Source organism: Canis lupus, chromosome 30, assembly GCF_003254725.2.
Source record: "Canis lupus dingo isolate Sandy chromosome 30, ASM325472v2, whole genome shotgun sequence".
In the NCBI taxonomy this organism is placed as follows: Eukaryota; Metazoa; Chordata; class Mammalia; order Carnivora; family Canidae; genus Canis; species Canis lupus.
Window position 1 is genome coordinate 32048988 of NC_064272.1, and position 26922 is coordinate 32075909.

General features: G+C 38.8%; 1 protein-coding gene across 8 annotated transcripts in view; it reads left to right on the forward strand.

Moving 5' to 3' along the window:
- Positions 1-26922, forward strand: part of MAP2K5 (mitogen-activated protein kinase kinase 5) — a 257106-nt gene that overhangs the window by 152550 nt on the left and 77634 nt on the right. For 6 of the 8 annotated variants that reach the window (XM_025472372.3, XM_025472373.3, XM_025472375.3 and 3 more), the window contains one exon: positions 20552-20581. The exons of the other annotated variants lie outside the window; for them this stretch is intronic. In XM_025472372.3, the coding sequence (XP_025328157.1) occupies positions 20552-20581 (30 nt within the window). The remainder of the gene's footprint in view (positions 1-20551; positions 20582-26922) is intronic. 8 annotated transcript variants of the gene reach the window in all.

Genomic DNA, 26922 nt, shown 5'->3' on the forward strand with positions numbered 1-26922 from the left:
GCTCTAGTTAGAATGGACTTCATCTTAGTGTGCTATGTGTAACCCCACTAGAACTCTGTGCCAATGACTCTTTACAATGACTATTGATCTGTAAGGAAATGTGTACAATTTCCATTAGAAGGACATCTGGCTCATGAATTATACTAGTATAGAATCTGGATACTCACCAGAGAATTGTTTCTCACATGCATTGATTCATAGAAAGGGAGGCTTTAAAAAAAAAAAAAAGCAGAAAGGACTCCTTAAATAAGATCATGGATAGAGTTGCAATCATGATTTTATCACCTTTTTTTGGGTCAGATACTTTTTATGTGATTTTTGTAACGCATGAATGCAGTTGAGTTTATAAGGGAATATCTTAAGACTCAATTCACCTGTGCTATAGAAAGAAAGCAAAAATAAAGTAGTAAGTGTTTGTTAAGCCATATTCTTCTGCTTCTTCACAAAAGAGAATCTAAGAGGAAATAGGATATGTGTGCATCAACTGAGAGGTTAGCAATAATGGCAGACAGAAGCTCAGAATGGAGTTACCCAAAAGAATCCTGAAGGGTTTGTTCAGGTAACTTGTTTCAAGGGAAACTAGTACTTTTGATTTGTGGAGCTTAGACCTTGCTGTTATATAAATTCCCTTTGCAGATTTAAATCATTGTCATTGAATGCATTTAATAAATGACTAGATGGAGTGTAGAACATTTGAGAAGTATGCAGTGTAGAGATAAGAATCCCAGATTGTGAATGAAAGACAGAGATAGCAGTTTCACCTTTGCTACTGGTCTTCTAGGTGTCCTGTACATGCCACTGTCCCTCCCTGAGCCTCAGTTTCTTGCTCTGTAAGATAATGATCTCTAAGCCCCTTTCCAGACTAATGTTCTATGACTCTAAGCAGTCTGTTGTCTTTCTTTAACTTTCTGCATCAACTCTAGAGCTGAGTGACTTGGATGATGATACACCCTAGCGTGACGTAACATGCAGTAGTGTGAGAGAGCATAACTAAGATTTAAGGTTTAAAACACATACAAGTATTCACTGTTCTTTCCTTGTACATTCATTTTTTTCACTTATGTATTGAGGTCCTGCAGTGCTTCTTAAATGGGCAATAGGGATATGGTAATGAAAGCACACTCCAGTCTTGACTCTCATGGAGTAGGGCATGAGGACAGAAAACAGAAGAATAACTAAATATGTAATTTGTCAGGTGGTGGCAAGTCCTATGGAGAAAAATAATGCAGAGTGATCCTTTCTGATAAAGGATCAGAAACCTTTGAGCAGAGACTTGGATGATGTAAAAGGAGGAAGCCATCAGGGGACAGCAAGAGCAGAGTTGCTAAGCTGGAGTGTGTTTGGAATGTTTAAGGAAAGCAGAGAGACCAAGGTGACTATAGTGGAGTTAGCAAGGGGAAAAAATGGGGGAAAATACAATCAGAGAGATAGCTGAGGATTTAGACCACATACTGTCTTCTAAGCCATGGTAAGGACTTTAGATTTTACTCTGAGGGGAAATGATTGAATTATATTTTCAAAAGATCATGAAGTGCTCTGCAGAGCATGGACTATAGAAGGGCAAGCAGGCAAACAGGGAGATCAATTAAGATAGGTAGGTAGGTAGATTGATAGATGCCCAATACATAGAACATACTTCTATTGCACGCTGAAACACGTGTCTGCCAATATTTTGGTAGGTGGTAGGGATGCAAAGGCTTTTTAAAGAAGGAGTTGCATTGATGTATTTGGAGTTTTGTCAATCATGTTCATTTATCCTGGAGGTAAAGTATTGGATGGTTTCTGGAAGACTGAAGAAAACAGATTCATTGAATTTGTAAGATTGAGGAGGATTAAGGTATAGGGGCTGTAAGAAATTATCACAGTAAGTCTGGGACACCTGAATGCCAGAAGGAATGTTTTGGCTCATGGGGTGAAGGCGAGAGTAGAAGAGGACAGACGTTTGGGAGGGAGGGCCAGAAAGGGTTAGGTGTTTTAGCATTTCCTGTGTTTTCAAATGATTGGTGAGAAGCCAGATGTTCTATCAGAATGAGGAGGTAATGTTGGTACAGGATGTAAAGTGCAGTCTGATTATGATCATCAGGAAGGGTTGTTGAGCACCTCTTTGTGCATGATGCTCAACTCAATGGCTTCAGAGGGAACTGTGCGATTGCAGCCCTTGTCTTCTAGGAGCTCATGACCCACCAGATAAGCAAGTGACAGCATATGACTGAATGCAAATGGTAGACCAGTAAGCCACTAGAGAAGAGTGTAAGGCCCTTGGTGTGTGCTTTATACCAAGTTCATTTGGGGTACAAGGTAACACAAAATAAGTGATAGGGGAGGGGAGTCAGAGGCTTTGAGCCCTTAGATGAGAAACTGTGAGTGATTCAGTGATGACGAGAACTCCAAGGTTCTTTTTCCCTAAGGGCAGATGTAATGAGAGTATTACCTGAAGAAATGGGCAAGTTAGTCCACAAGATGTACTTTGCATTCACCACAGCCTGCTTGGGATAAATGTGGCAAATCCTGTTTAAAATCACAATAGAGAAAAGTATAAATCTCAATAGTATTTTGAAATTCCAAATAACAAATTATGTTTTGAAACATAGTCAATATCGTCAAAGAATTACTTCTCTTCTGTTTATCCTCACTTTTAAAAACAAGACTCCCTTTCTAGGTGTGTGCCCTGACAAGTAAAAACTTTCATTCATTCAATAATTACTGTTTAAGCACTTATCATGTGCTGGGCCTTGGAGAGTGGGGGCACACAAGGCTTCTGATAGAGAAGACAGACATCTAAAGCTGAAACAAACAGCACGCGAGCATCGTCAGTAAAGCTGCTTCCAGAGTACCCTGAGCCCCAGGGCTGGGGTAGAGGTGGGTTTTCTCAAAGGAGTTGAAAGTTGAACTGGGTTAGTCTTGAAGAGAGTTTGCCACTGGGAGAAAGAAGGGAAAGAGGGAAGAGCCCCTCCTCATCGCCCTGCACATTCTAAGGTAAATCTCTGTGAACACTTCCGGAGAGATCTAGTCTCAGAGCCTACTACTAGGTTTCGCCTAGGCCATTTTGCTACTTATTTGTGTGGGTACCTTCCTCAAAGTGTTTTGAGTCATTTTATTCCCCTAGAATACTGGTGGTAAAGAAACAAATGAGATACAAATACAGGAAACTGAGCAAAGGAAATTTTTCTGAAATTACACAAGAATCAAATCGAGACAAAATGGGAACTAGAGTTTTCTATCCCTTCTACCTCTGCTAGCACCCCTGCCCCCCTGCAAATCCCATAAACTCCCAACCCATCCCTGAGATTTGGTGATGCAGGCATCAGAAGCGGCCTTCGTTGTTTTCAACTCCCAAAATAGCAAGGTTCACCTTTTCTTGCCTTCTCCATACCGCCCTTCCCTCATTAATGTGCTGTCACAGTCCCCATGGGGGTCATAACAAGGCCTCTTGCACACTCGTTCATAAAAGATGATGCTACATGCCACTAAAATGTGCCATTAAAAAAGTCACAGCCAGGTACATTTGTGCCTTAAGCAAAGAATCTTTAATATCAGACTATCTTTTATCCAGGGACAGAACCGCCCCATCTCCTCTCTGCTCAGCATCCCCGTGGGATAAGATGGGTCTCTTCTAGGATTTTGTCAGCTGCATGTAGTATTTGGAGTTGGCAGAAGTAACATAAACATGGAGATTACCCTTAAGAAGGGGAAAAAATGAGATTATTCAGCTTCACTAGAGCATGGCAGTTTTACTAGATGAGACGAATCTGGCCCCTTTCTGTTTTTTGTTTATGGTTTTCAACTCAGATACTCAGATCTTTAAATGTGTTGTAGTTCTCCTCATGTGGATTAGTTGTGAAACCAAATAAAGGCCATTGCCATATGTGGAGTATGTATGGGCTCGTTATGTAATGGGAAAAAGAATCCATGTAGAATTGCTCTTCTTCCTTGAAACTTCATGACAGAAATCAGTGTGAAAATGCAACAAAAAAAAAAAAAAAAAGGAAGAAGAAGAAAAGAGAGAAAGAAGTAAGACCCACTAACAAAGGTTCAAAATTCCTGGACTAAGACAAACTGGAAGGATTAATCCTGCTTCCCACAATATTTGACTCTTCTAGAAAGCTCGCACTGATTTAGTCAACTCAGTGATTTTTAGGACAATTCACCCTGGCAGTTGCCATTCAAGACCTCAGAGCTAAACTTTAAAATGAAAATTGGTAATAAGAGCTTTGTTTCACCACGTATGATGATGTTATTTAATCTATAGGGGAGAGGAGTACCTAAACATTTTAGGGCACAATTTCTTAATTTCACAGGGAGCTCAGTGTATATCTCTCCTCCCACAGAACAGCTTAAGGAGAGAAGCCCCACTGTTGTTTTCACAAATTCGTTATTCCGTTCATATTCTTGTGTCATTTAAGTCACAACATGTTCGCCAAAGCTGGATATTTCATTTGGCCCTTCTTGGTTCAAAAAAGAAGTCAAAATACATCCTCTTCTAGCCTTGCATTTGCAGTACCCAGAACAATGCATACATATTTAAAAAGGCACCAGGCCAGTCCTATAATGTTCTTATTCTCACTGAGTATGCTCTACAAGTACATGTTATGGTTAGTGATTCTATCTGAGGGTTATTATAAACCTTATTAAGGTTGGTGGTGAATAATCTTCTGACAGGTTTTTCTGCAGGAGTCAGGCTGAAAGCCCATCTTTAACACATGCATTTTGCTCTTTTCACTTGGGTCCTCGCTCTTTCTGCCTTTGTTTGCCTCCTCTCTCTGCCAGTCTCTTGAGTCCGAGGCATAGAACAATCTGGCTCGATGTGCTTGGTTAATTGGAGTGTCATCTAGTCCTCTGAGACTCCTCTTCAGCATGATCCCTGTTTTATTGAAGTGGTTTGAATGATGTGTTAAATGATGAAAGCAAGGTCCATGGCTGAGAAAAACGTCTCTAGATAGGTGAAGAACATATTCAGAGAGCCACACAAGGTCACTGTCATCAAAGTAACACCATCTTTGGAAGATTTTTATGAGTTCTGTTGTTTCAACAAAGAGTTAGAGTTTCTCTTGTGAGTTTTAGAATCACCTTTACCAAGTTAAAAATAAATCCATGGAATACCGTGCTGTTCACTCTTTAGAGAATACCATTTTTCTTCATCTCCCCAAGATAGAATTTAAATACTCATCCTTCATGACACATACTCTGATCTCTCCAGGAAAAATAACATATTTTTCTTCTGACCTTCATCTACATCTTCCTTGTGGCATCTGCCTTTTCTACTTTGTGCTACAATAATTTATAGGCATGTCAGAGTTCCTTATGATAGCATGCAAATCTGATAGTCTCAAAACTTCCTACACTCTCTAGCACAATTCGATTGCCCCTAAGTGGGCACTCAAGAAATCTTTTTGGCTCGGTTTTTTCATACTTTTGTAATAGTTTTAAAGCAGTTTCTGAAAATAAAGTTCAGAGCTTGAAGTTTGATGGAGTCTTAAACATAAGCATACGTAAATGTTTGCTGAATAGATCGCAAATGTTTTGATGTGGAGAGGGATTTTCTTTTGCCGGGATATAGACCTAGATTCAGATTCCACCTTTGTCATTATAAACTCTAGATTCTTGAATAAGTCATTGAATCTCTGGACCTCAAGGTCCTCATCTTTAGATGGAAGCTTTACTTCAGACCTTCTGGACAAAGGTCACAATGAGAAAATTAAGCCATGCCCTCTCTTTAAAAGGAATTATCTCTTGAAATATTTCTATTTGGTTCAGAAAGGCCACTAATTTGGATAAAGCATAGAACATGGAACATGCCATACCTTGCACTTTCATTTCAAACTCTGCTAAAAATAACCATAAGGGATTTAAAAAAAAAAAAAAAAGGCAGACTATCAGGAAGACAAAGCAAAAGTGAGAGAAGACTACAAAGACAAATTTTGGATGCAGGGAAGCAGATGGACAGTGGCAAACATCAGAATGCTAAAATCCTAAGCTAGCTATAAAGCAAGTGACAAGCATCCCCAATTCCCATAGAACACCAAAAAGGCTCAGGAATTGGTGGTACTAGTTATCTGGAACTAGATGTGAAAGTAGGACCAAAGAAGAAAGAATTATTTTTAAGTCTGTTTGAGAAACACGTAAGCTATCTGACCCACAGGTTCTTCCCCTAACTCAGCATGTGTGCACAGTCACCACTCCTCAGCCTCAACACCAGAAGATGGAGGTCTTTTTTGGAAAGAGTAAAATAAGTGATATCTGGCACTGTAGAAGACTGCGTCCCGTTACTGAAGCACAGAGGCATTAAGGGAATGGTAAATGTTGAGAGCTCCCAGCCTTCCTATCATACCCTGTTCCTACAATGCTGGCAGCCAAGATTACCTTTCAGGGAGAAGAGACTTTCTCTAAGGAAATCTGACCAAGAAGTCTTAAAGATCCAGACACTGGGGGTTCATGTTACATCATGTTACGTCAGTCTGCAAGCTCTGCCAATGAGCACAGTGTTTCCAGCCAGATTTTTAGTGCCTTACTCTTGGCAAGATATATGAGGAAGGGTTTGGGTTTTCGCACAGAGACCTAAAATAACTGGAAAAAAACAAAAGCAACTTGGAGGGCCTTGGAAACTATGAAGTGAAGAAACAGTCAGATGAACTGCTATAGTATTTCTTGGAGGGATAAGAGAAAATACTGCCTTCAGGAAACAAGAACAGTAGGCTGTAACAAAGGAACTTTCAGAGAATGACAACAACAGAGAAATGAAAACTAGAGAACCAGGTCGGGTAGTCTAAAGTGAAAAGCAGAAGTTTCAGGAAGAAAGAGAAGAGGAAACAGAGGTGAAGAAATCACCAAAGAAAATGTTTTCATTTGAATTTTATAACATGAGAAAGATATTTATATGTTGTTCGAGATTACTCTTTGGTATTCCTCTTTAGTATTCTAGCAAAAAAACAAAAAACAAGCAAACAAACAAAAAAACCTTACTTTTTTCTAAGTGACATATGTCAACAGTTTTGCCCAGAGAAATGGAATTTTTACTGGGGAAAGGTAAATTTTTTGAATTTTCTGTAGACATCTCAATAGAATTTTTCCCAAGGAAAATTTATCATAGAAAGTAAAAATAGTTGGGGTGCCTGGTGGAATAGTCAGGTAAGTAGTGTCCAACTCTTGGTTTCAGCTCAGGTCTGTGAGATTGAGCCCTGTGTCCAGCTCCGCACGTATCGGGGAATCTGCTTGAGACTCTCCCTCTGCATCCCCCCTGCCCAACCTCTAAAATAAATAAATAAATATTTTTTGAAAAAAAAAAAAGTAAAAATAGTTGGATAGAATCTCCTTGTTTTATGGAAATGTTAAAACCTGTGAACATATCCTGTTTTTAACATACTGCCTTTATACACATGTTTTTAGTGGATGCTAGATAAGACTCACTAGATACCAAGAAAATGAGATGTAATCTTCTACATTTACAAGCAAATACATTGAGCTATGTGAAATGAAAATAAAACTATTGAAAAAGTGGCATGGATCACTCAGCCCAGTACCCTTGACAGAAGCTTCTGGAGAAGTTTGATGAAAAGTGGCTAAATTTTCTTTCTGTGATATGATTTTCAGATTCAAGGGTTGTCATCCTAATTCTTGAACTCTTAGGATGCTCAGACTTTGGATTACCAAGATATGTTGGTACCACCACTTACAATCAGTGTGATTTGGGCCAAGTCATTTTGCTACTCCAGTGTCACTTTCTTATCTATAAAATGAAGGTAACTTTAGAATTCATCCATTCCTCAAATATTTACTGAGCACCTTTTATGTTCCAAATACTTTATTAAGTGCCAAGGATACACGAATAAATAAAACAGTCATATTCCCTTTCCTTGTTGAACTTACACGAGGGAAGCAAATGATAAGCAAGAGTGAACACATTTTTGGAAAACAGGTACTTTCAGTATTCATGGCTCTTCTATGAACACTTTCATTTAATAATAACAACCCCATAAAGTTACTTTGAGAGTAAGCTTCTGTTTGAAATAGCATCCTCATCTATGTATTGGGTGTTTTTGCCAAATGACAACTATGGAGTATTATCCAGTCTTAGTTCCTGCTCCTAAATATACGGAAGAACCCATCTCTTCTGCCCCCCTACATAAAAACACCCAGAGACACGGCTGTCTAGTGGTCTACAGCTGCGGCTTTGTTTGCTTTTCTAGCCCGTGGTGATTATGAACCTGGTCTGAGGGGTGACGTATGGCTCTGGATACCCTATGAACAGCTGCTGTCAGCTTCTCAAGACCATAAAACTTGGCATTTGGTGTGCTCTACTTAAACACTGATATTTTCACCTCTCCTTTTTTATAATTATTATCAAGAACATGAGTAGAAGTTGAATCTTATCATACGTTCGGTCTGCTGCTCCATCTAGTGAAACATCTTACCTGTTGATCAGAAGTGTCTGCTGAAACCATCAGAGGGCAAAAAGATCAAAGTTGAAGGGTCGAAACACCAAGGAGATTTCAGCGGAAGATCATATAGGAAAGTGGGCAGGAGCGTGGTCCAGAGTCCTTGTCATGGGCCTCCTTCCCTCCCATTGAAGAATGCATGTCACAGTTTCTGTCACTCATTCCTCTGCTCTTAACTCCCCTTTCTATAAATTCTGTCTCAACTTGATTTTTTCCATGGTCTTTTTTTTTTTTTAATCTAAAACTTTTTACAACTTTACTGCAAAAAGGAACTGTTAAAATGACCTTTGGGAGATGATGGGTTGATAAGTTCAGTGCTGCAAGGTTTGTGAAGGGATCCAGCTGTCTCAGATTACCATGCCTAAATGTGCATTTTCCAAGGTTGTCAGTGATCATAGTGAATGTGCAACTGGCAGACAAAGTGAGTGTTTCCCACTGAATGAGGCATTGTTGAGCTTGCTTTGTGCTCAGAACTATCTAAACAACCATGAGATTGACAAAACAAGATGGAACAGGTGCTAGCAGTCCCAGCTAAGCATTTTATTATTTTGATGGATTTCAGACTGATTTAAAAGTTTTTTTCCAATAGCACATGTCCAAATTGTATGCATTTGTGTGCACACAGACACACATGATTTGGACTTTTAAGGAAACATTAAATCAACAAAGTCTTCATGTGAAGAATAAAGAAATAAAAAGAAGACAAAGCAAACATTTGACAACCCATATTCAAATGTTTGAAGGATTGTCAATAGAGAAGAAGCAAGCTGCTGCTCAATGACTGGCAGGCTGAACTTTCTTTTTTTTAATGTTTTAATTTTTATTTTTTTAAAGATTTTTATTTATTCATGAGAGACACACACAGAGAGAGGCACAGACACGAGCACAGAGAGAAGCAGGCTCCACGCAGGGAGCCCGACGTGGGACTTGATCCCAGGTCTCCAGGATCACGCCCTGGGCCAACGGCGGCGCTAAACTGCTGAGCCACCCGGACTGCCCCAGGCTGAACTTTCTGAAGCTAACATGACCAAAAACACAAAAACCCAATCCATAGTTTTCTATTTAATATAAAGAAGAAAATTCCGCCACAGTGGAATCGGTCCTCTTTAGGGATACAAATGCCCTATTTATGTAGTGACTGAATAACCACATGCCATGTCTCAAGTTTTTGTTTTGTTTCTTAAGAAGCAATGCTTTGTAGAAGAAACAGGGATAAGGTTAGATAATATGCAGCAACATATTCATTAATCACTCAGAATTTTTATTGAATGTCACATGTGTGGCAAGCACCGTGCTAGTCACTGGGAACATGGCAATATGGAAACTCACAAAATCCCTCCATGGAGCCTACCTTCCAAAGAAGGTGTTTGACAAGAGCAAGTCATTAGACAGAAACAAACAGCATTATGTGATAGGAGTAACTGAGTGCTGTGGTGTGTAAATTAAGATCTCTTAAACTGAGATCTAAAAGATAAGGGGCCAGTCTTCTAGTGACACCTGTCAGCTCTAAATTCTGTGAGTGATAATTTGGGGAACCACTAATGCTCCCTGAAGATGTCCAGTGGTAAAAACCACTGATCCTAGAATTCTGTCAATATTCAATCCAATGATCTAGAAGTCAGTCTAAAAATCCTCTTGAAGATCCTACAGACCATAGCACATACTTTGGTTCTGAACTGGCTAATAAAAACTTTAACATTTTTATAGAATTTATTTAGGCAACTCTTTTACACGCCTTATTTTGTTCTTAGAGATTAGAATGTTTGGTTTGGTTTTGGTTTTTTATCTCAAAGAGGGTCTTTAGAACTTGTTAAATCAGATCCGTCCTTGTACTGGTGAGGAAGCTGGGGGCCAGGAGAGGAAGGAAATGTGTCCACAGTGACACCTTAGAGCCAGTCCTGGGCAAAAGAGGACTGGAATTGATAACTTCTGAGTCAAGTCTGGTGCTCTGTCTTCTTTTTTCAGCTGTTGACATCTTCTGGCTCAGTGTCATTCTCACAAGAAGGGTGACAACATAACACTTTACACATACCTAATGCTTAACCAAACCACTTGATATTCATAACCTCATTAGGCTCCTCTATGCTGTGATGGGAAATGACTAAAAAATCAGTAATTTGAGGCACCCAAGATTCTTCTACCGTATAAGCAGCAAAGCTCCAATTTTGCAAGTAAGGAAACTGAGATCCAGAGAAATAAAAGGACTTTTTTAGAAAGGTTAAGTGAATAGACCAGGCAGCAGCAGTCAGGTGCCCTGACTCTGCTGCTATCATTATACTATAAAGAATAAGTAGATCAACTAGTTTGAGAAGAGAAGAGGGAAATGGTAAATGTAAATAAGCAGGAAATTAGATAAAGGAAAAGACTGGTTTATTATGATTCTGCTTGTCAGTCAAGACTGCTTGTTCCAGGCTTACTACCTACACTGTCTCTATAGCTGCTTCAGTATTACCATGTTTCAAAGTGTACATGTACCACTGGTTTTCAGAAGCCAATGCCTAGTTTATGTTTCTAAAGAAATACAAAAATTAACCTAATTTCCAATGTGTCTGCTCTGTTAGGAAGCAGATAGGTGAGAATTCCATCTAATAAGTAAATATTATGTAGCGCTATTCTATGTTGGCAGTAAGGATACTCACTTTGCCCTCAGGAGCTCCTTGACTAAGAGTAAAAAGATAAATACAAGTGCCAAGGAAGTGCATAGGACAGGGCAGATGAGAAGGAGGGCTGACATCAGTTTCAAGGAAAGCATTTCAGTTATCTATTGCTCTTAATAAAGGACCTGACATTAGTGGCTTAAAATAATGACCCCTTATTTACTCAGGATTCTATGGATCAGGAATCTTAGGTGCAGCCATTCAACATGGATTCCACAGAGGCCTCTGATGAGGGTGCAGCCAGATGGTGGTTAACAATGAAAGATCCAAGATGATTTCACCTGCATGCATGGCACCCTGGTGGGAGTGGCCACTCCCTCTCTCTCAGGAGCATCATAGAGATGCTAGAAGTATGAGAACACTACCTGATGATGACTCCTTTGACTTTGAAATGTCTAGAAATAGAAGTATAGAGTTGGTTGAACCAGTGGAATATACCCGCACTGATATTTTCTCAGGTACTTGCAGCTGCATGACTCCAGTGAGCAATTTAGAAGTGGAGGAACACCCCCCCCACACACACACACACACACACACATACCCAATACCCAGAGCTAGGTCTCCAAGGTCTGTTGTCATGATTTAAGTCATGTACCGTTAGAAGACACAGGTCAACAGTATACAAACACATTGAAAGGGTATAATTTCTTAATTCTCACTGTGAAGGTTAAAATGGTTATTGAATTAAGTATACAAGATGGATTAGAGATGGATTAGAGGCCAGGCTTTTTCCCTTCTTGCAACCTCTAAATCTTTAATAAGAAATAAGTCATTTAAATTAATCATAATGCTTAAATATGTGAAAATGATTATTCTAAGCAGTGATGTGTAAGAAGGCCTTGTCAGTTAAGACTATCAAGCCATAATACTGAAGAGTTTGTATACTATGTTCATTAAAGTAGTGTAGCACAGAGGGGTTCCTGGGTGGCTCAGTCAATTAAGCATCTGACTCGATCTTAGCTCAGATCTCGATCTCAGGGTCATGAGTTCAAGGCCCGCTTTGGGCTCCATGCTGGATGGGGAACTTAACTTAAAAAAAAAAAGTATTATAACATAGAAACAACTAATATGCACTACCAAGTTGGCTAGGCTCTAGAAGACGTCGCCATCAGGGGTTTTATCATAACCAACAAATGCTTATTGTCAGCTGACTGAAAAATACCATTTCTGGTGTCATGGAGAACACAAAAGTGTATGACTTAAGAGTTTGCCCTTAAACAAAATTTAAAATTTGCCAGGCATTAGAGACACAGGAAGATGTAGAACACTAGGAAATGTCACCAGGTAGGATGTGCAACACTGCCTAGGGAACGGTATGGACAGGGAGTGATAGGAATTTTGTCTTCAAATTGTGTTCTGGGGTTAACTCCCAGCAGAAGAAAAAGAATAACTTGAACCAAGTCCTGAAAGGATAGGTGACTTCGAGTTCCATCTGTTCATCTGTTGTTACACTGTCTTAGAATCCAGATAAACTACCCCCCAGTATTGCATTTTTGAGTTGTGCAAAAATTTGAAGTTCATTTTTTTCTGTTAGAAAAGTAAATTGTTTGCTTTCACCCATCATGACTGAACTTTATCTCTTTTTAATTTAGAATTTCTCACTGAGTTTCCTTTCAGTGCACAAAAGAGACCTTTGCAGTTGTTTCTCGGTGACTTTTAGAGATTTAGTTATATACCCAGATATTTTAATTAGCATTGCTCTCAGTAAAAATGCCAATGGAAATCAACGTGGAACAGAGTATCTTCAAAGCTAAAAAAGTGGTCTCTTTAAATAAAGAGGGTTTGTTTGCCTATTTTTTTAATCAGCTGCTTCATATTTACTGTGGCCTAGTTAAAATTGTATTTAAACCATAGTATTCATGCAAAAAATTATTCAGTCAGAGTTTTTGGCCTAATGTAGTATATAGACAGATGGATTGATAGCTATATACACACATATATACAAACACACACAGTCCGAAAGAAAACCATGCAAAGTGAACTAGCATTGTGGGAGAGAAAGGAGAATTTATGTTGGGACAGCAGGGTTAGAAGGACCGAGCAACGTTTAAAGATTCAAAACAATAGCATTTAGCATGAAATCTACTTTTTATCATCCTTACCCAGCCATCAGAATGAAGAAAGACAGTGTCCAGCTGTAGCAGTAGTTTGGTAGCAGGAGAATTAGAAGTAAAGGTACTAGTGCCCGAGGGGTGGGTCATGAATTAATAATTGCTATGTGGCGGATGAGCCCGTCAGAAGAGCTGAAAATGAGGAAGTTGCCTTGCAGAGCGCTATCAATCACTCAGTGACCATAACTTCCAGTAATTAGTGTATTTTATGGGCCTTTGCTTCAGTGGCTCGAAAGCACATATGCTCCAGTCACAGCTAAACTTTGCCAGAGTAATATTCTAGGATGATTTATCCTCCTGCTGCACTGGGATATACCCCTATATTAGGTGAAGATTGTGAACTAAGCTGCAATAAAGTGTAAGTTTAGGTACAGTTTGCCCAGGTTGAGACCTCAATGTATCATGCTTTTCAGCATCCACGGTTAGGCTACAGCAAGCAATCATTTTTAACCGTGAAACAAATAAAGCAATTAATGGAACAGCATTAGGATATTGTACTTGTGAATTACTGTTGCCCTCTCCCCATTTAAGTGTCCACTGTAATAAGCCCATTTCTAATTAAAAAAAAAAAAAGCACACTCTATTGGAAACATTTATTTGTAATGCTGTCTTTTCTTCATTATTATTAGTAATCTGAGGGATAGAATGTAGGACCTTCCGAATGATGGAGAAGGACTTGATTTATTTCTTTGTGCAACTGTGTTTGGCCTCCTTAAGTTAAAATAAATTTACTTTTTATCCTTGGACTCTAGTGAGGATGAGTTGTTCTTTTTTAAATATTGGCACATGTTAAGAAGCACTCCTGATGGGAACCTCACATTTAGGCTCTTTTGACACAAAGAAAACATGTTATTTGCAAGCTCTCAGGAGCACTTGGCACTTTTGTACAGCCGTAATGAGTTATTTGTCGTGGTTCACCCACTGCACTAGAAGTCTCTTAGGCCTTTGCAGACAGGGTCCTTTGCCATTGCCAAAAACATCTGTAGAGCCCACAGTTCTTAGTGATTTAACAAGCTTTGCCACCAACCTGCAGTATGACCTTGGGCGAATTAATTAAGCTTCTGGTGCCTCCATTGGGCCATAATTCTGTTTGTGTTAAGAAAATCCTTGGAGTTTATAGGAAAGTGTTATGTGAAAAGTATAAATTGAATAGGGAAGAGATTTGCACAATCCTACTATACTCATTTTAGAGTGAAACGTTTCTACACCACTTTTAATGATGGTGTCCGTGAATTTCCTTACAGTAGACACCAGTGATAAGCTTATTTCTCGAAGCAGGGTAGAAAGGTAGACATAGTTCAGTGCTTTCGTTACATTTATTATCCCATCTTTAATTTGCAATGTATTATAATGTCACGCAAGTTAAAACAATAATAGTAAAACAAACTAATTGTCTTTAATTAAAGTGAATTAGGTTTTGATTTTAATATATTTGATGTAGTGAGAACTGATAACGTGGAGGGTCCCTAAGGTTATTAGGGCATATTTCTGTTGGGCCTGATGGTGTTAGTAATAACCCTCTTCCTCATAGTTCTAGACACGAACAAATATGTCACTTCATCAGTCTCTGTTACTCGCACTTATGCCCCTCCGCAGGGGTCGCAGATTCCACAAGTTATCAGCTAATGGCGTTATACATTAAAAATTGAAGCTTTCCTCACTCCGAGGCCTTTCAACGCTTTGTTCTTAAGCCCTAGACACTTTGGAGTGCAGCTGCAAACTATAGGCAGAAGATTAAATTAATTTGTAACTCTTTTTTTTTTTTTTTTTTTGGTCCTGCATTGCTAAATCCTCCACATTTAATTGAAACCCTACTTCAAGACGCTTTGTGTTTCTGTGTTCTTTGTTGTCAGTTTAACCTCCAAAGCACTTTAACACTGGTAAATTGCTGTTATATCCTTTGGATTGTTTTTAAACCATTCAGTAAGAGGATAGTGAAATTGATACATGGGAAAAAAGTAAAATCTTAGGGTAGATCTTGAGGTATTTAATATTTATTATGGTTCTTCACCAGCATAGTTTCAGATGATTTAAACTCTCTCTCTAGGACTGTGTAAATTGGTCTTGGGATGAAATCTCACCTAGGGAATTTTATGTAATCCAGTAGTTAAGTCTGATTTTTTAAAGTTTCCCTGTGTCTGAATGTTCCAAAGTGGCTGCTGCATTTCTGTAAAATGAAGGTTTAACTGCAGTGCACAATCTAAATGCAAGATCCTTAGATGGAAATTTAATTGTATAAAATGTGCTCAAGGTAATTAAGAACAAATTTTAGAGCATTTCAGACTATAAAGTCCTCCTTCAGCTAGATCACTGGCTGTATTGAAAATGCTTATTTTCAATTTGCAGTTATGCCAACAAACATAGAATATATCTAAATTAAGAATTAAAAAGAAATCCAGGGCTCTTTAGTATAACTGTAAATTTAAAACTACTCATACATTGTTGATATTCTAAGAAACATGATTCACCAAAAACATATTTGGAATGTGTATTCCCCACTTGCTTTCTTTCTTGATACAATTTATTTTTTCTCTTTATCATTTGTGACTTCATACGTAATTATTCATGTTCTCAACAGAAGCCATTTTTGTTGCTTTGTAAATAAATATCTTCTATCTTTTTGTTAAAAATACAGATGTTTCTTTCATGCTGTTGCTATGCATTTGGCAGTCATTATGATCATACCCCCACACACATATTTGTTATTTAAGTGATAAAATCCAACATATTCAAATGCTGCTAACTCAAGAGTATTTCATAGATTATGATAGGACAAATCAAAGATCAATAAGATGCCACTAAGGAACAATTTTAGTTTTACAGTAAAGTGTTAGTGGTTTACTGTTTTGTTTTGTTTTTTTTTTTTTTTGGGGGGGGGGTTACTGTTATTTAAATGTATTCCTGATGGTAAATGTTTCCAGAGCATTCTTTTTCTGCCTCTTATATAGTGAATTTCCCACAATGAACAGAGTATTTAGCAGTTTGCTGAATCTTAAGTATTTAGAATTAAAATGTACTTTTTTATTTAACATTAAATAGAATCCTCTCCCTCTCCCATCTCTTTACCTCTGCCCCCCCCCCCAAAAAAAAATAAATAAAGCTTTTCCAAATCTTTTACATTTGCAGCCGTTCCCCTCCTGGGAATGAAAAGGATGTGAGAGTCATTTGATGAATTGCTGGCGCTTATGTGCATCCACATTTTTCAATATACTTTTTTTTTTTAAACTGGACTTAAGCTGCCTATATTTAAATGCTTCTTTTGTAAAGATGATAAAGAGAGCAAAGATTTCTATTGGCTTAGTCCTAATCTGTTTGCTTTGTTGTGATTCTTTTTTTTCCCCTTTCTTTAACTGTTAACCTATTTATAAATCTAAATCTACATACAAAGGTCATTGGTTGGCTGAACTTAAACCATTTTACTCAGTAAATTTAATTAAGAAAATACAGTGCAACTCATAAGCAAATGAGTTTTTTCCTAGTTTTAAACCAAACCACCCTCTTGAGTGCTGATTGCCTTGCCCGACCCCTGGTGATACAGAAACAGGCAAAATTAAAAAGGACATTAAAGCTTCATTAAATCTGAAACACATTTAGTACAGTGACATATCTGCAGGCCATTTCAGAGAAGATTACATACTCTCTTTTGTAAGTTTCCTAATTTATAATACCTTGACAATAAAAACTGGGGAAATGCAAGTAGATTAATAGACCAGTAGGGGTAAAAGATACGGAATGGCCCCAGGTCCATCTGTCTGAAATATTCACTCATAGCATATGTGCTCCCTCTTTCTCGTCAGGGTTCGGTGTTTATTTTGACTTTTGACAGCCTCATGAGGGACCTGTTCTTCATGCAGCCATATCTGCTAAGAGACCTTTTTCTTTTTTTGCCTTCTCCTAATTGAACTTGATAAAAGGGTTCCAGAGCCTGGCTATATATTTCCTTCTCTTTTGCCACAAGACAAATAGTGTGGAACAAAAACACCTTGGTTGCATTAAACTTAGAAGGCCTGTGACATACATGGAAGGCAGCTTCCTTTCCCAGGGCCCTAAAATGACTGCTTTTGGTACCAGCCTAATGGTGCCACTGCCAGTTTTCACTGGTGCAGAATTGGAATCATTGTCCTGCTACTGGAACAGCAAGGTGGTGGCAGTCTAGAAGAAAGGAAATGATTGTTGAACTGCTCTGGTCAAGGACAAAAAACATTCTCTGTCCTCTGGCTCCAAAGAGGTCAGATCTGCAAGATGTCTTAGAGTAGTTCTCCCAGGAATGTAGTTGACAGGACTGCAATTTCATAGGATGTCAGAAAAGTACACACAAGGCAAAGCCAGACCCAAGAATGATGAGTTCACTAGTTCAAGCCCTGACACCTGTTTCCAAGCAGACTGGTACAGAGAGGCTCCCAGCTGACCAGCCTGCACTGAATTTTCTCTCTGTATGCATGGGGGGGTCTTATAGGGTAAATGAATGATATCAGCCATCCTTATTACATTGTACCAGTTATGGCAGAGGGCACCAAGTAGATGAGTGCAAGTTCCCAAGTTGACTGTAGCCTGGCCTCTCCATAGAACAATAATGACTTGAGAATTTGAAGCTTTGTGTTGAATGGAAACAATTCATATTTTTCATTTTATGCCACTCTTTTTTAAGCCTTCCATTAATCATTGCTTATTTACTTCCTTAGCAAAAACCAATGTCCCATATTGGTACCAGCCAGCAAATTTAGATTTCCACTCTATGTGTCATGGGCAGGTTCTTCTGCTCTGGAAAGCTACATGGACAGAATTCTTCCATGATCCTCAGTGCATGTTAAACGTATACCCAAGTGAGCGACACAGTGCCTATAGAATGGCTTGAGATAAAATATTCTAAATATTATCTACTAGTCACTAAGTTGCTAGCCTTTTTAGATGAGAGATCCTCCTCTTGGTAGTTTAATAATTCCAAATGGAAAGATACGCATAACTTGCATCCACAGATGACTGTGATGATGGGTGACAGCTTTTCTTGAGCTGCCATTGCCTGTCAAGTCAATATACAATCATGCAAAGGCTTAGCCTGCCATCACTGCCATGGTAGACCACAGTGGCTCCCCCTCAATGTGCCCGCTCCCGTTGTCCAGAAACACAGTGTTTGCGAAATATAAGGCAAATGGATGGCCTGTATTAGGTAAGATTGGAGTAAGGGGAGTGGAGAGCTGAGTCTCTCTCCTTCCTAATTTAAAACAGTATATAAACAGCAGGGACACCTGGATGGCTCAATGGTCGAGTGCCTGCCTTTGGCTCAGGTTGTGATCCCGGGGTCCTGGAATCAAGTTCCACATCAGGCCCACCGCGGGTAGCCTGCTTCTCCCTCTGCCTATGTCTCTGCCTCTCTCTCTCTGTGTCTCTCATGAATAAAGAAATAAAATCTTTAAAAAATAAAGCAGTACGTAAGCAACAAACAATCACATAAAACTGAAAGGGGGTTTGATTAACATCCACACTCTCCCACCTTGTGATGTTTTTGCTGTCTATGCTTTATCCTAGTCCCTTGATTAATGATATTTACTGAGTGAAATAATGGCAGTATGACTTTTTTAAAAAGATTTTTATTTATTTGAGAGAGAGAGCATGAGTGGAGTGAGGGGCAGAGGGAGAGGGAGAAGCAGACTTCCCACTGAGCAGGGAGCCCCATACGAGGCTTGATCCACCAGGACTGATCCCAGGACTTTAGGATCATGACCTGAGTCTAAGGCAGATTCTTAAACAATTGAGTCACCCAGGCATCTCAGTAGTATAACTTTATATCTTGATAATCAGTGAACTCTGAATATATAAGAATGAGTACAAGGTAATGAAACTGACTAGGCATTGCAAAACAGACACGTATATATAAATATACATCCAAATGAGCGTTGGCCTTTTCAAAGTAGTCACCTTACAAAGTCATATGGTTCATTCCTATTACATTGCTATTGCTCAGACTGGTTTTAGATCTTTGAAAATTAACCTCAGCATCTTCATGTCTGTCCTTATTAAGGAACAAAATATTTATTCTTTGCAGGTAGCTTTGGGTATTGGTAATACCCATAGGCCATTCAAACCAAGTCAACAAATAATTTACACAATCAAAAAGCTGGGGGGTATAATTTTAAGTCCGAGATAAAATGCAATTCTAATAAAATGAAGTAGGTGCTCTTTTGCTATTTGAAACGATACTAAACACAATTCCAAAGAAGTTCAATAATGTTTCAGTAGTATCCTTGTTTTTGAAACAAATGCACAACTCCTCAAGTTGTAGAAAAGCAATGTAAAACTCTAGAAAGAACACTGGATTAAGTTGCAAGTCTTATGGTCAGGCCCTAGGCTTCTCCTGATTCACTGTGCGAGAACTTCTTTAATGGGACTCTTGGGTTCTAATGTGTGAAATGGGTTGATGCTCTATTGGATTCATTCCAGCTTCAAAGTTCCCTGTGATTCTACTTTGAAAGTAGTTACAAATACATACAAAGGATTTCACAGGCCTGAGGATGAGCCACATTATAAAGTTGGAAAATTTTGCCACTGTTTTCTTTAAATATGTTATGGTATATTTGGAAAGTTTTACTAGTTTATATCAACTCTGTTCCAGGTTGAATCATTGTGCTTTTATAGGTGAGAATCCCAAGACCAAAATTAAGTGACCGGCCCAGAAACACATGGCAGTTTACAAATCAAGCAAAATTGGAAGCTCTCTAAAAATTGACATTCCCAATTTCAAACTTAGATCTACAGTCCTGACTTCTCAGCCTTGAAATGGCCACTTTCCTGCTAGTGATAGCTCCACACCCCCCTACCCACCATGGATAGAAAATGAATCAAAAAGATAATAAATTGATGAAAATAGTGGCAAAATTTTCTGTTCTATATGTCCCATTCCCCATTTCCTACAACACTATCTATGTACTTGTTACTAAGAACATTACAGAACTATGGGCTGGGAACAATAAGGTGTTTCCATCTTACAAGAGGAAAAGCCCACAGTTTCCTCTGGTTTTACAGCTCTGTCTAGGTGAAGACTGTCACACACAGGTAAATGTGAATAATGCCCAAAGAACTAAGAATATTCCTAAGAGAAGCCACATACTGCTAATGTTTAGTTGTTAAAATCAGAATATTTTCTCAGGGATGCAACATTGCCCATTGAAAATGTCCATTCTAAATACAACTTTAGTGTAATTACAGCAAATAGTTTAGTTTTAGTTCCTGCATCCAGGGTTGTGAGCTTTTTATATTTGCTGAATATAGTTCTAAAATTTAGTACTTGTCTGTCTTAAGGAGATCTGCCCTGCATGCAAATCTATAACTAGACAAATATTATTTCCTTTCCCAGCTTGCTCTTGGGAGGTTTCCATATCCTCAGGTAAGATTGTTCATTACTGCCGTTTGCCACTGTGACATTCATTCCTATGTATGAAGGTACAGGGAGCAATTGTGAACATTTGAGCCACATACAAATAAATCTGTCCTGTTAAATTGAAAAGTGATATCTTAAAGGAGTCATTTAAAAGTCTCTATTGATTTTTGATTTTTTTTAAACTCCAGATTTTTTTCCTCTTTGTTAAAGGTTGAAAGGCATCATCATGCTCTTCCTTTGTGTGACATTGGTGATGTTTTTCCTTATCCTCACCCAGTGCCATGTGCTCATGCTGAGGTTAGAGAGGCACAGCCTTTTCTTTATACGGTATTTGAGCTTTTGGATTCAATTAAAATTATTTCAATTAAAGGGTTGTTGAGATGAAGGGTGAATCTAGATCATTATTTTTGCTACATAAATAAGCCCCCAATTTTATGTGGGTGTGATTCTGAATATACTATTTTTTAAAATGTGCCCGTTCCTATCCACATTTGTAAGAAAACAAACTGTCCATCATATTACCATTGCTGATGATAATCTTTATCATTTCTTTAAGATTTTTCTTTAGAAGGGTGCTAGCACTTAGAAAATATAAAGCTATTCTGGTGGTTTGAAAATGATTCCCCGATGTGGGGGGGGGGGGGGTAAGTGAAATGTCTAGAGGGATGAAAAATGAATGGTTTGACTGTTTTCCTCTGGTTGGTGCTCACTGTTTTTCTGGCATCTTGGTCTGTACAGGCCAAAGTGCCTGGAGGCATGTCTGATTTAAAGGTGGTGTTGGTCTCTGCTCTTTAAGCATCTATTAACTTGCTATTATTATGCAAATAAGTGTTGTATTACACATACTAATTTATGCATGGTTAGATTATGCAGATGCATCACAAACATGGTTATTGAATAATAGGATGGGGCTCATTCACTCTACCATCCTTATAAGCTGTTTTAAGCGAATTCTCCTGGTACCCATGTGGACATTTAAAGGCCCTTCACTTACTGAAATGTGTCTTTTGTATCCTTTTTCTTTTACAGTTAAAGCCATCAGATGAGTGGGAGAGAAATCGCCTAAGTTATTAGGTTCAAGAGTGTTAGACTCACTTGTCAAATTTGTAGGCTTCTTTGCTTAAATATAATCTTTTCCTTGAAGAGAAAATCTAAAGTGTAATTGCTTGGCATGCATGCTAGCATTTAGTCAGACTTTAGTGTATACAGCCTTGCTGCTTAGCTCTAGGTAGCCCATCAAATTAAAATCACATTTTCAGGATTTATAGCTCATTAGAATATTTATCTTGGTAAGCCTCTTATTCTGTCAGTAATTTTTAAACAATTCACTGTTTGGCCAATTTATACAATCCCCTAAAATTTTGTAAATGAAGACACCCTGTTACAGTATAGCTCTCAGAGAAGTCTTAGTAGAAAACTTGTAAACCATCTCATAAAAATGCCAGAGATTAAGAATGTAGCTATATTCTTGAGATTCCTAATGTGTCGAGTAATTAACCAGTGAGATTTGGTAAGTGATGAGTCTAAGAAACGGACTGCTGTTGTGTTTGACAGATGAAGCATTTGGATGCTCTGGTCAGATTTGGGAAGAGGCTGTACACCTTTGCAATTCTGTTTTCTTGAATGTTTAAGTATACATTTACTTGATCAGTCAAGTGGAAGCTGGAAAATTCTAATGTGCTGGACTCCCTAGTTAGCAATAACCTTTATGCCAGAGTGGGGGGAAAGCTATATTCCTTGAATCGTGATACAATATTGTCACCAAACTGGGACTTTTATTTGAAATAATAGAAGCAGCTTTGATGCCATTAGGATTATTTCCCAGATCTTTCAACAGAAGTTTGTGCACTTTGTTGCTAGAATCAGTAATGACATTTGGTGGAGTTGGCATTTATTTTACAGGCATTGCACTATAGACTGGAGACTGGGAAAGGGTACTGAATCGATGCCCTTCCTGTCATCACACTGTCCTCAAAGTACATGAACAACCTTGTTTATTTTTGTAGTATTCCAGACACTGGATTAGGAATAATACCTTCTCTTTGGCCCATCACATATCTCACTTGAACCCCAAACCGTTCTGTGAGATGGCATCCCCTCATAAATTGGGCATACCAAATGGTTGATTTACTCAATGTTGAACTACGGTGAGGTTAGTTCCTTGGAATCCCAAGCTCAGTAGTCAGGAGTGAACCACAAACTCGCAGGATTGGGAGGGCTCTCAGACATCATCGAATCAAACCTCTGTACCATGTCTCTAGAAGCAAGCATCCACACTCATCTTGAATACCTTGAGTGATAAAACTCACTACTTTATAAATAGCCATCCAGTCAAAGCAGCTTTCATTCTGTTTACCAAGCTGAGGATTGACGGCTTCATCCTCATTGTCACCTGCTGGTCTGACCCTTGAACAGGTGAAAGCCTTTCTTATATCTTCATGATCACATAGTTTTGCATCTCTTCTGTCCAGGACTGGGGACAATCCCAGGACATTGCTACTTTGAACTCAAAGTCAGGTCAGGGCACCAGATCTGAACTCTTCACTAGTGGCAATTTGAGAAGACGGGCCTATCAGAAAGAGCTCCTGACCAGGAGCTGAAAGATGAGAATGGGAACCCAGCTCTACCACAAACTGTGGTCACCACAGGCCTTAATTCTTGCTCTGTAACTCCTTGGAGCTTCAGTTGCCTTAACTCTATATTGCAGATCCTGATACCTACCTTTCCTGTCTCATTAGAGCAAGTATGCAGATCAAATGAGTTTATGGACAGAAACCACTCGCGAAAGTAACAAGGGCCCAACCCACTGGCCCTGATGTTGGGCCATAGCACAGAACAGAATTTCTGGTTGTCAACCAAAGTTCACAAAAGGATGTGCTCGGCAACCTGCCAGCCACAACTGGAGCAGAACATAAAATGAGCAGAGAAGAGAGGCCAGCTTTGAGACCTGTCCTCCCACCAGCCCAGCGTCAGTGCTGCTAACGGTGTCGTTAGCAGTGCCTCTTCCTGCCGGTGACACAGTGTGTATCCAGTGGGGACCCAGATGAGGGAAGGGTGTCAGGAAGGTATCAGGGAGAGTCAGTGGCCTGGGGCCAATATAAAGATGAAAGGACTGGATTTTTGTTGAGATAGTCTTCTCTATGAACTTCATTGTTTTGTGCATTAGTTTTTTATTTGTTCTTGGGAAGGACTGTCTAATCCTTTCCTTTAGGCCTTGAAGTTGCATAGCCTCACTGGCATGCGGTTTAGGACTCTAGAAAAAAAGTTTAGGAGCCTCTATAGACACACAGCCATATTACTACAACTTATAATAGGAACAACAGCAGTGTCTTGGGTTCATCTAGCCCCTTTCTGAGGTCAAGCTTCATTCAGATCCCTTCCTGTTATCTGACTCAGGCTGTGAATCCCACCTGCAACAGTTATTATTCCCATCCTCCAGGTGAGCGACCGAGGCCTGGACAGGTAAGGCACCTTACCTGTGCCTTCACAGGGATGAATGGATACAGTTAGATCTGGGTCTGGTAGGCAACTAAACCAAATGCATGGGCTCGGTGTACTCTGAGCATGGTTGGCTGTTCACACCACTCCTCTTCTTCCCACTGAGCCCCTCCAAGCCCGTCTCCTGGTTTTCCATCTCCAGGCAAGGAGGCCTCTTGTGTGATAAGATGTGCTGAACACCGGAGGCCATACCATGGTAGATAATGACAAGGCCATTCCCTAGAGCCCTTTGCTTTTGTACCTTGTGTTTAGCAGAGTGACAAGAGGGTCTAGAGGGCTCCAGAGCTCTCACTGACCCTACTGCCATTAAATTCTGGGTGCCTTTGAAGCAATAGGATCATGAAAAATTGTGTTTTTATATAGCTCACAACCACATATTATCTTCATTTCTTGAACAATTTAGCATTAACAGTAATTGGGAAAGATGCACAGGTCTGGAAAAGGACTGGAGCTGTGTATAGTTAATCATGTAAATCCAAGTTCAGTTGACTTAAAAAACATGATGGTGGGCAATGGTTTGTTTAATGACACCATAATTTAGGAGAAATGAAAAAGATTGCCTGCTAAAAATTATCATCCTTCATTCAAACTTTTCAATAGTGCCTTGCATTAAGATGATAGTAAATCCATTAGGGAGACTTCTCAGGGGATGTGCCAGCTCTGACATTTGGAAATTTGGTAAGCAGGATGTCTGCCACAGGAAAGTGAAGATAATACAGATACAAATGTATTTAAAGTACTTTTGTATGTATAAAAATGTTGTTGTTCTTTTGGCTACAATTCCTGATCTTGGTTAATAAATTACATCAAAATGACCTGAAGTTAAAAAAAGGAAAAAAATCTGAGCAAATAGTGCCCCTGGTATTGTAAAGCTTTGAATGTTTTCACACCCCATTAATTTATTACTTCTCTTTCTTCATCTTTAAATTTCATTTTTTTTTTCAAAAATTCCGACTCCCCGCTGCTGCAGTGATTTTCATCTTGTTGTTAATTTTCCCTGCTCCATATGGAGCTCCAGACATTTCACCTGGAGGCTGTACTAGATTTTGTTGTAGTGATCGTACTTCCGGAGGCCAAAACTGTCATTTAGGGTTCCTGGTGCATCTGTCTGCGCCAGGCTTTTCACTGGCATGGGAGAGTGTGAATAACAAATTGGATGCACCTGAGATTCAGATGATTAGTGTGTTTTGTGAATCTCCACGACTTGTAAGCAGATAGCTCTGGGGGGGCAGGAGGGCTGTACGGCAACTGCGGGTGAATCTGTACTCACACCTTACATTTGGGGCTTTGCGAAGGAAGCGCAAACATCCCAGGCAGTCTGAGTGCAGAGAGAGTAACAAATATTTCATCCCGCCTTGTCATTGATTAGAAAAGAGCCTTTAATTTCATTTCACCCCATGTTGTGATTAATTTGCATTCTTTGTCAGAAGTTAATGGAGTTTTTTATGGTTCACTCTGAAATCCGTGAAGACATCAGACTTGATCTGATGTTTATACAACCGCCAGCGGAATTTTTTCGTTTGATTGATGGCAAGCTTGATGTTATTCCAAACGGCTTTTTAAGCTGTTTTTAAGAATTATTTGAATAAAATGCAGGCAAGATATTGTTGTAACGATCAAGATTATCTGTTAAAAATCTGTTTCAAATAAAGACGATGATAAGTAGTAAAAAGGATCAAAAACATAAGAGATATAGTGAATGGCAACGTTATTTGTTAAAAATACATAAGAATGGCATTCAAATAAGTTATTGCAATATCTAGAGATCATTTTTCTTGAAAAGAATATACTATCATCTGGCCAAATAGAATAGTTAAGGCTACAGTAGAAGGAAAGTCTGGATCTTTGGGATTAAAAGCCTTTACTACCAATTGGCTAATTCTCATTTATTCTGCTAGCTTTTGCCACCAATGTACAAAATAGAGATCTAGAGTTCTTAACTCGAGGAGACAGGGTCTGTCAGGCCTGTTAGCTCAACAAAATGATGACGTATTACTTGTCTCAATAAAGAGGCATTCTTAAATCCCAATACAAGTTCAACATAAGTGGATAATAGAGGATTTTAAGTGAAAGACATGCATTCTTAATAGTATAACGACTGGCCTTTTTCATAAGATAGTACAGAAATGGAATTCCCTGTTTTAAAATCAGAATACCCCAGTTGTTTGTGGGTAAACGGAATGTGTGTTCATCCCCTGTGCACTATCTATCAAAGTACGAGAGAAGCTGTAGGTGGCGTTTGCTCAGAACCCCCTGCTACTAACCAAGGAAATACGTTTTGCAAATGCTTTTTGATTACTAATACCGTTTGTTTGATTTGGGGGCTTTGCCTTGCTTCAGCAGATTCTTGCTTTGCTGTGATTGCTGCCAGTGAAACTTACTCAGGTCAAAAAGCTACTTATCTGAGCACTTTCACTTAAAACAGATTAATTTATTTGCTGTATCTGAAACTTTGCTAAATAATTGGGTGGGTTTAATTGAACTTACTGCTTTCTGATCCTTGTATTAACATGATCTAAGGTCCTTTTTATTATATACAATCCATATTATTGACCAAATTTGCCCTGTTTTCATTTAAATGTAAGCAGCTTGTCAAGGAGAAAATATTTTGTTTAACTTGGCTTGGAAACCTGCTATTTTAATGTGTTTTTCTTTTTCGATTGACAGACTGTCTTTTAAACATTCATTTATTCTGTAGTAATAAATTGTGCTCTGGATAGAGCATTTGTCTCATAATGGAGTAGAAAGTGTGTGCTCTTAAAACTATTTTAAAATATTAAACACTTTTCAAAAACTAATGCTGAAATTCTAGTTTTTATACCTAATTTTATTCATGTTTTAAAAGCCTT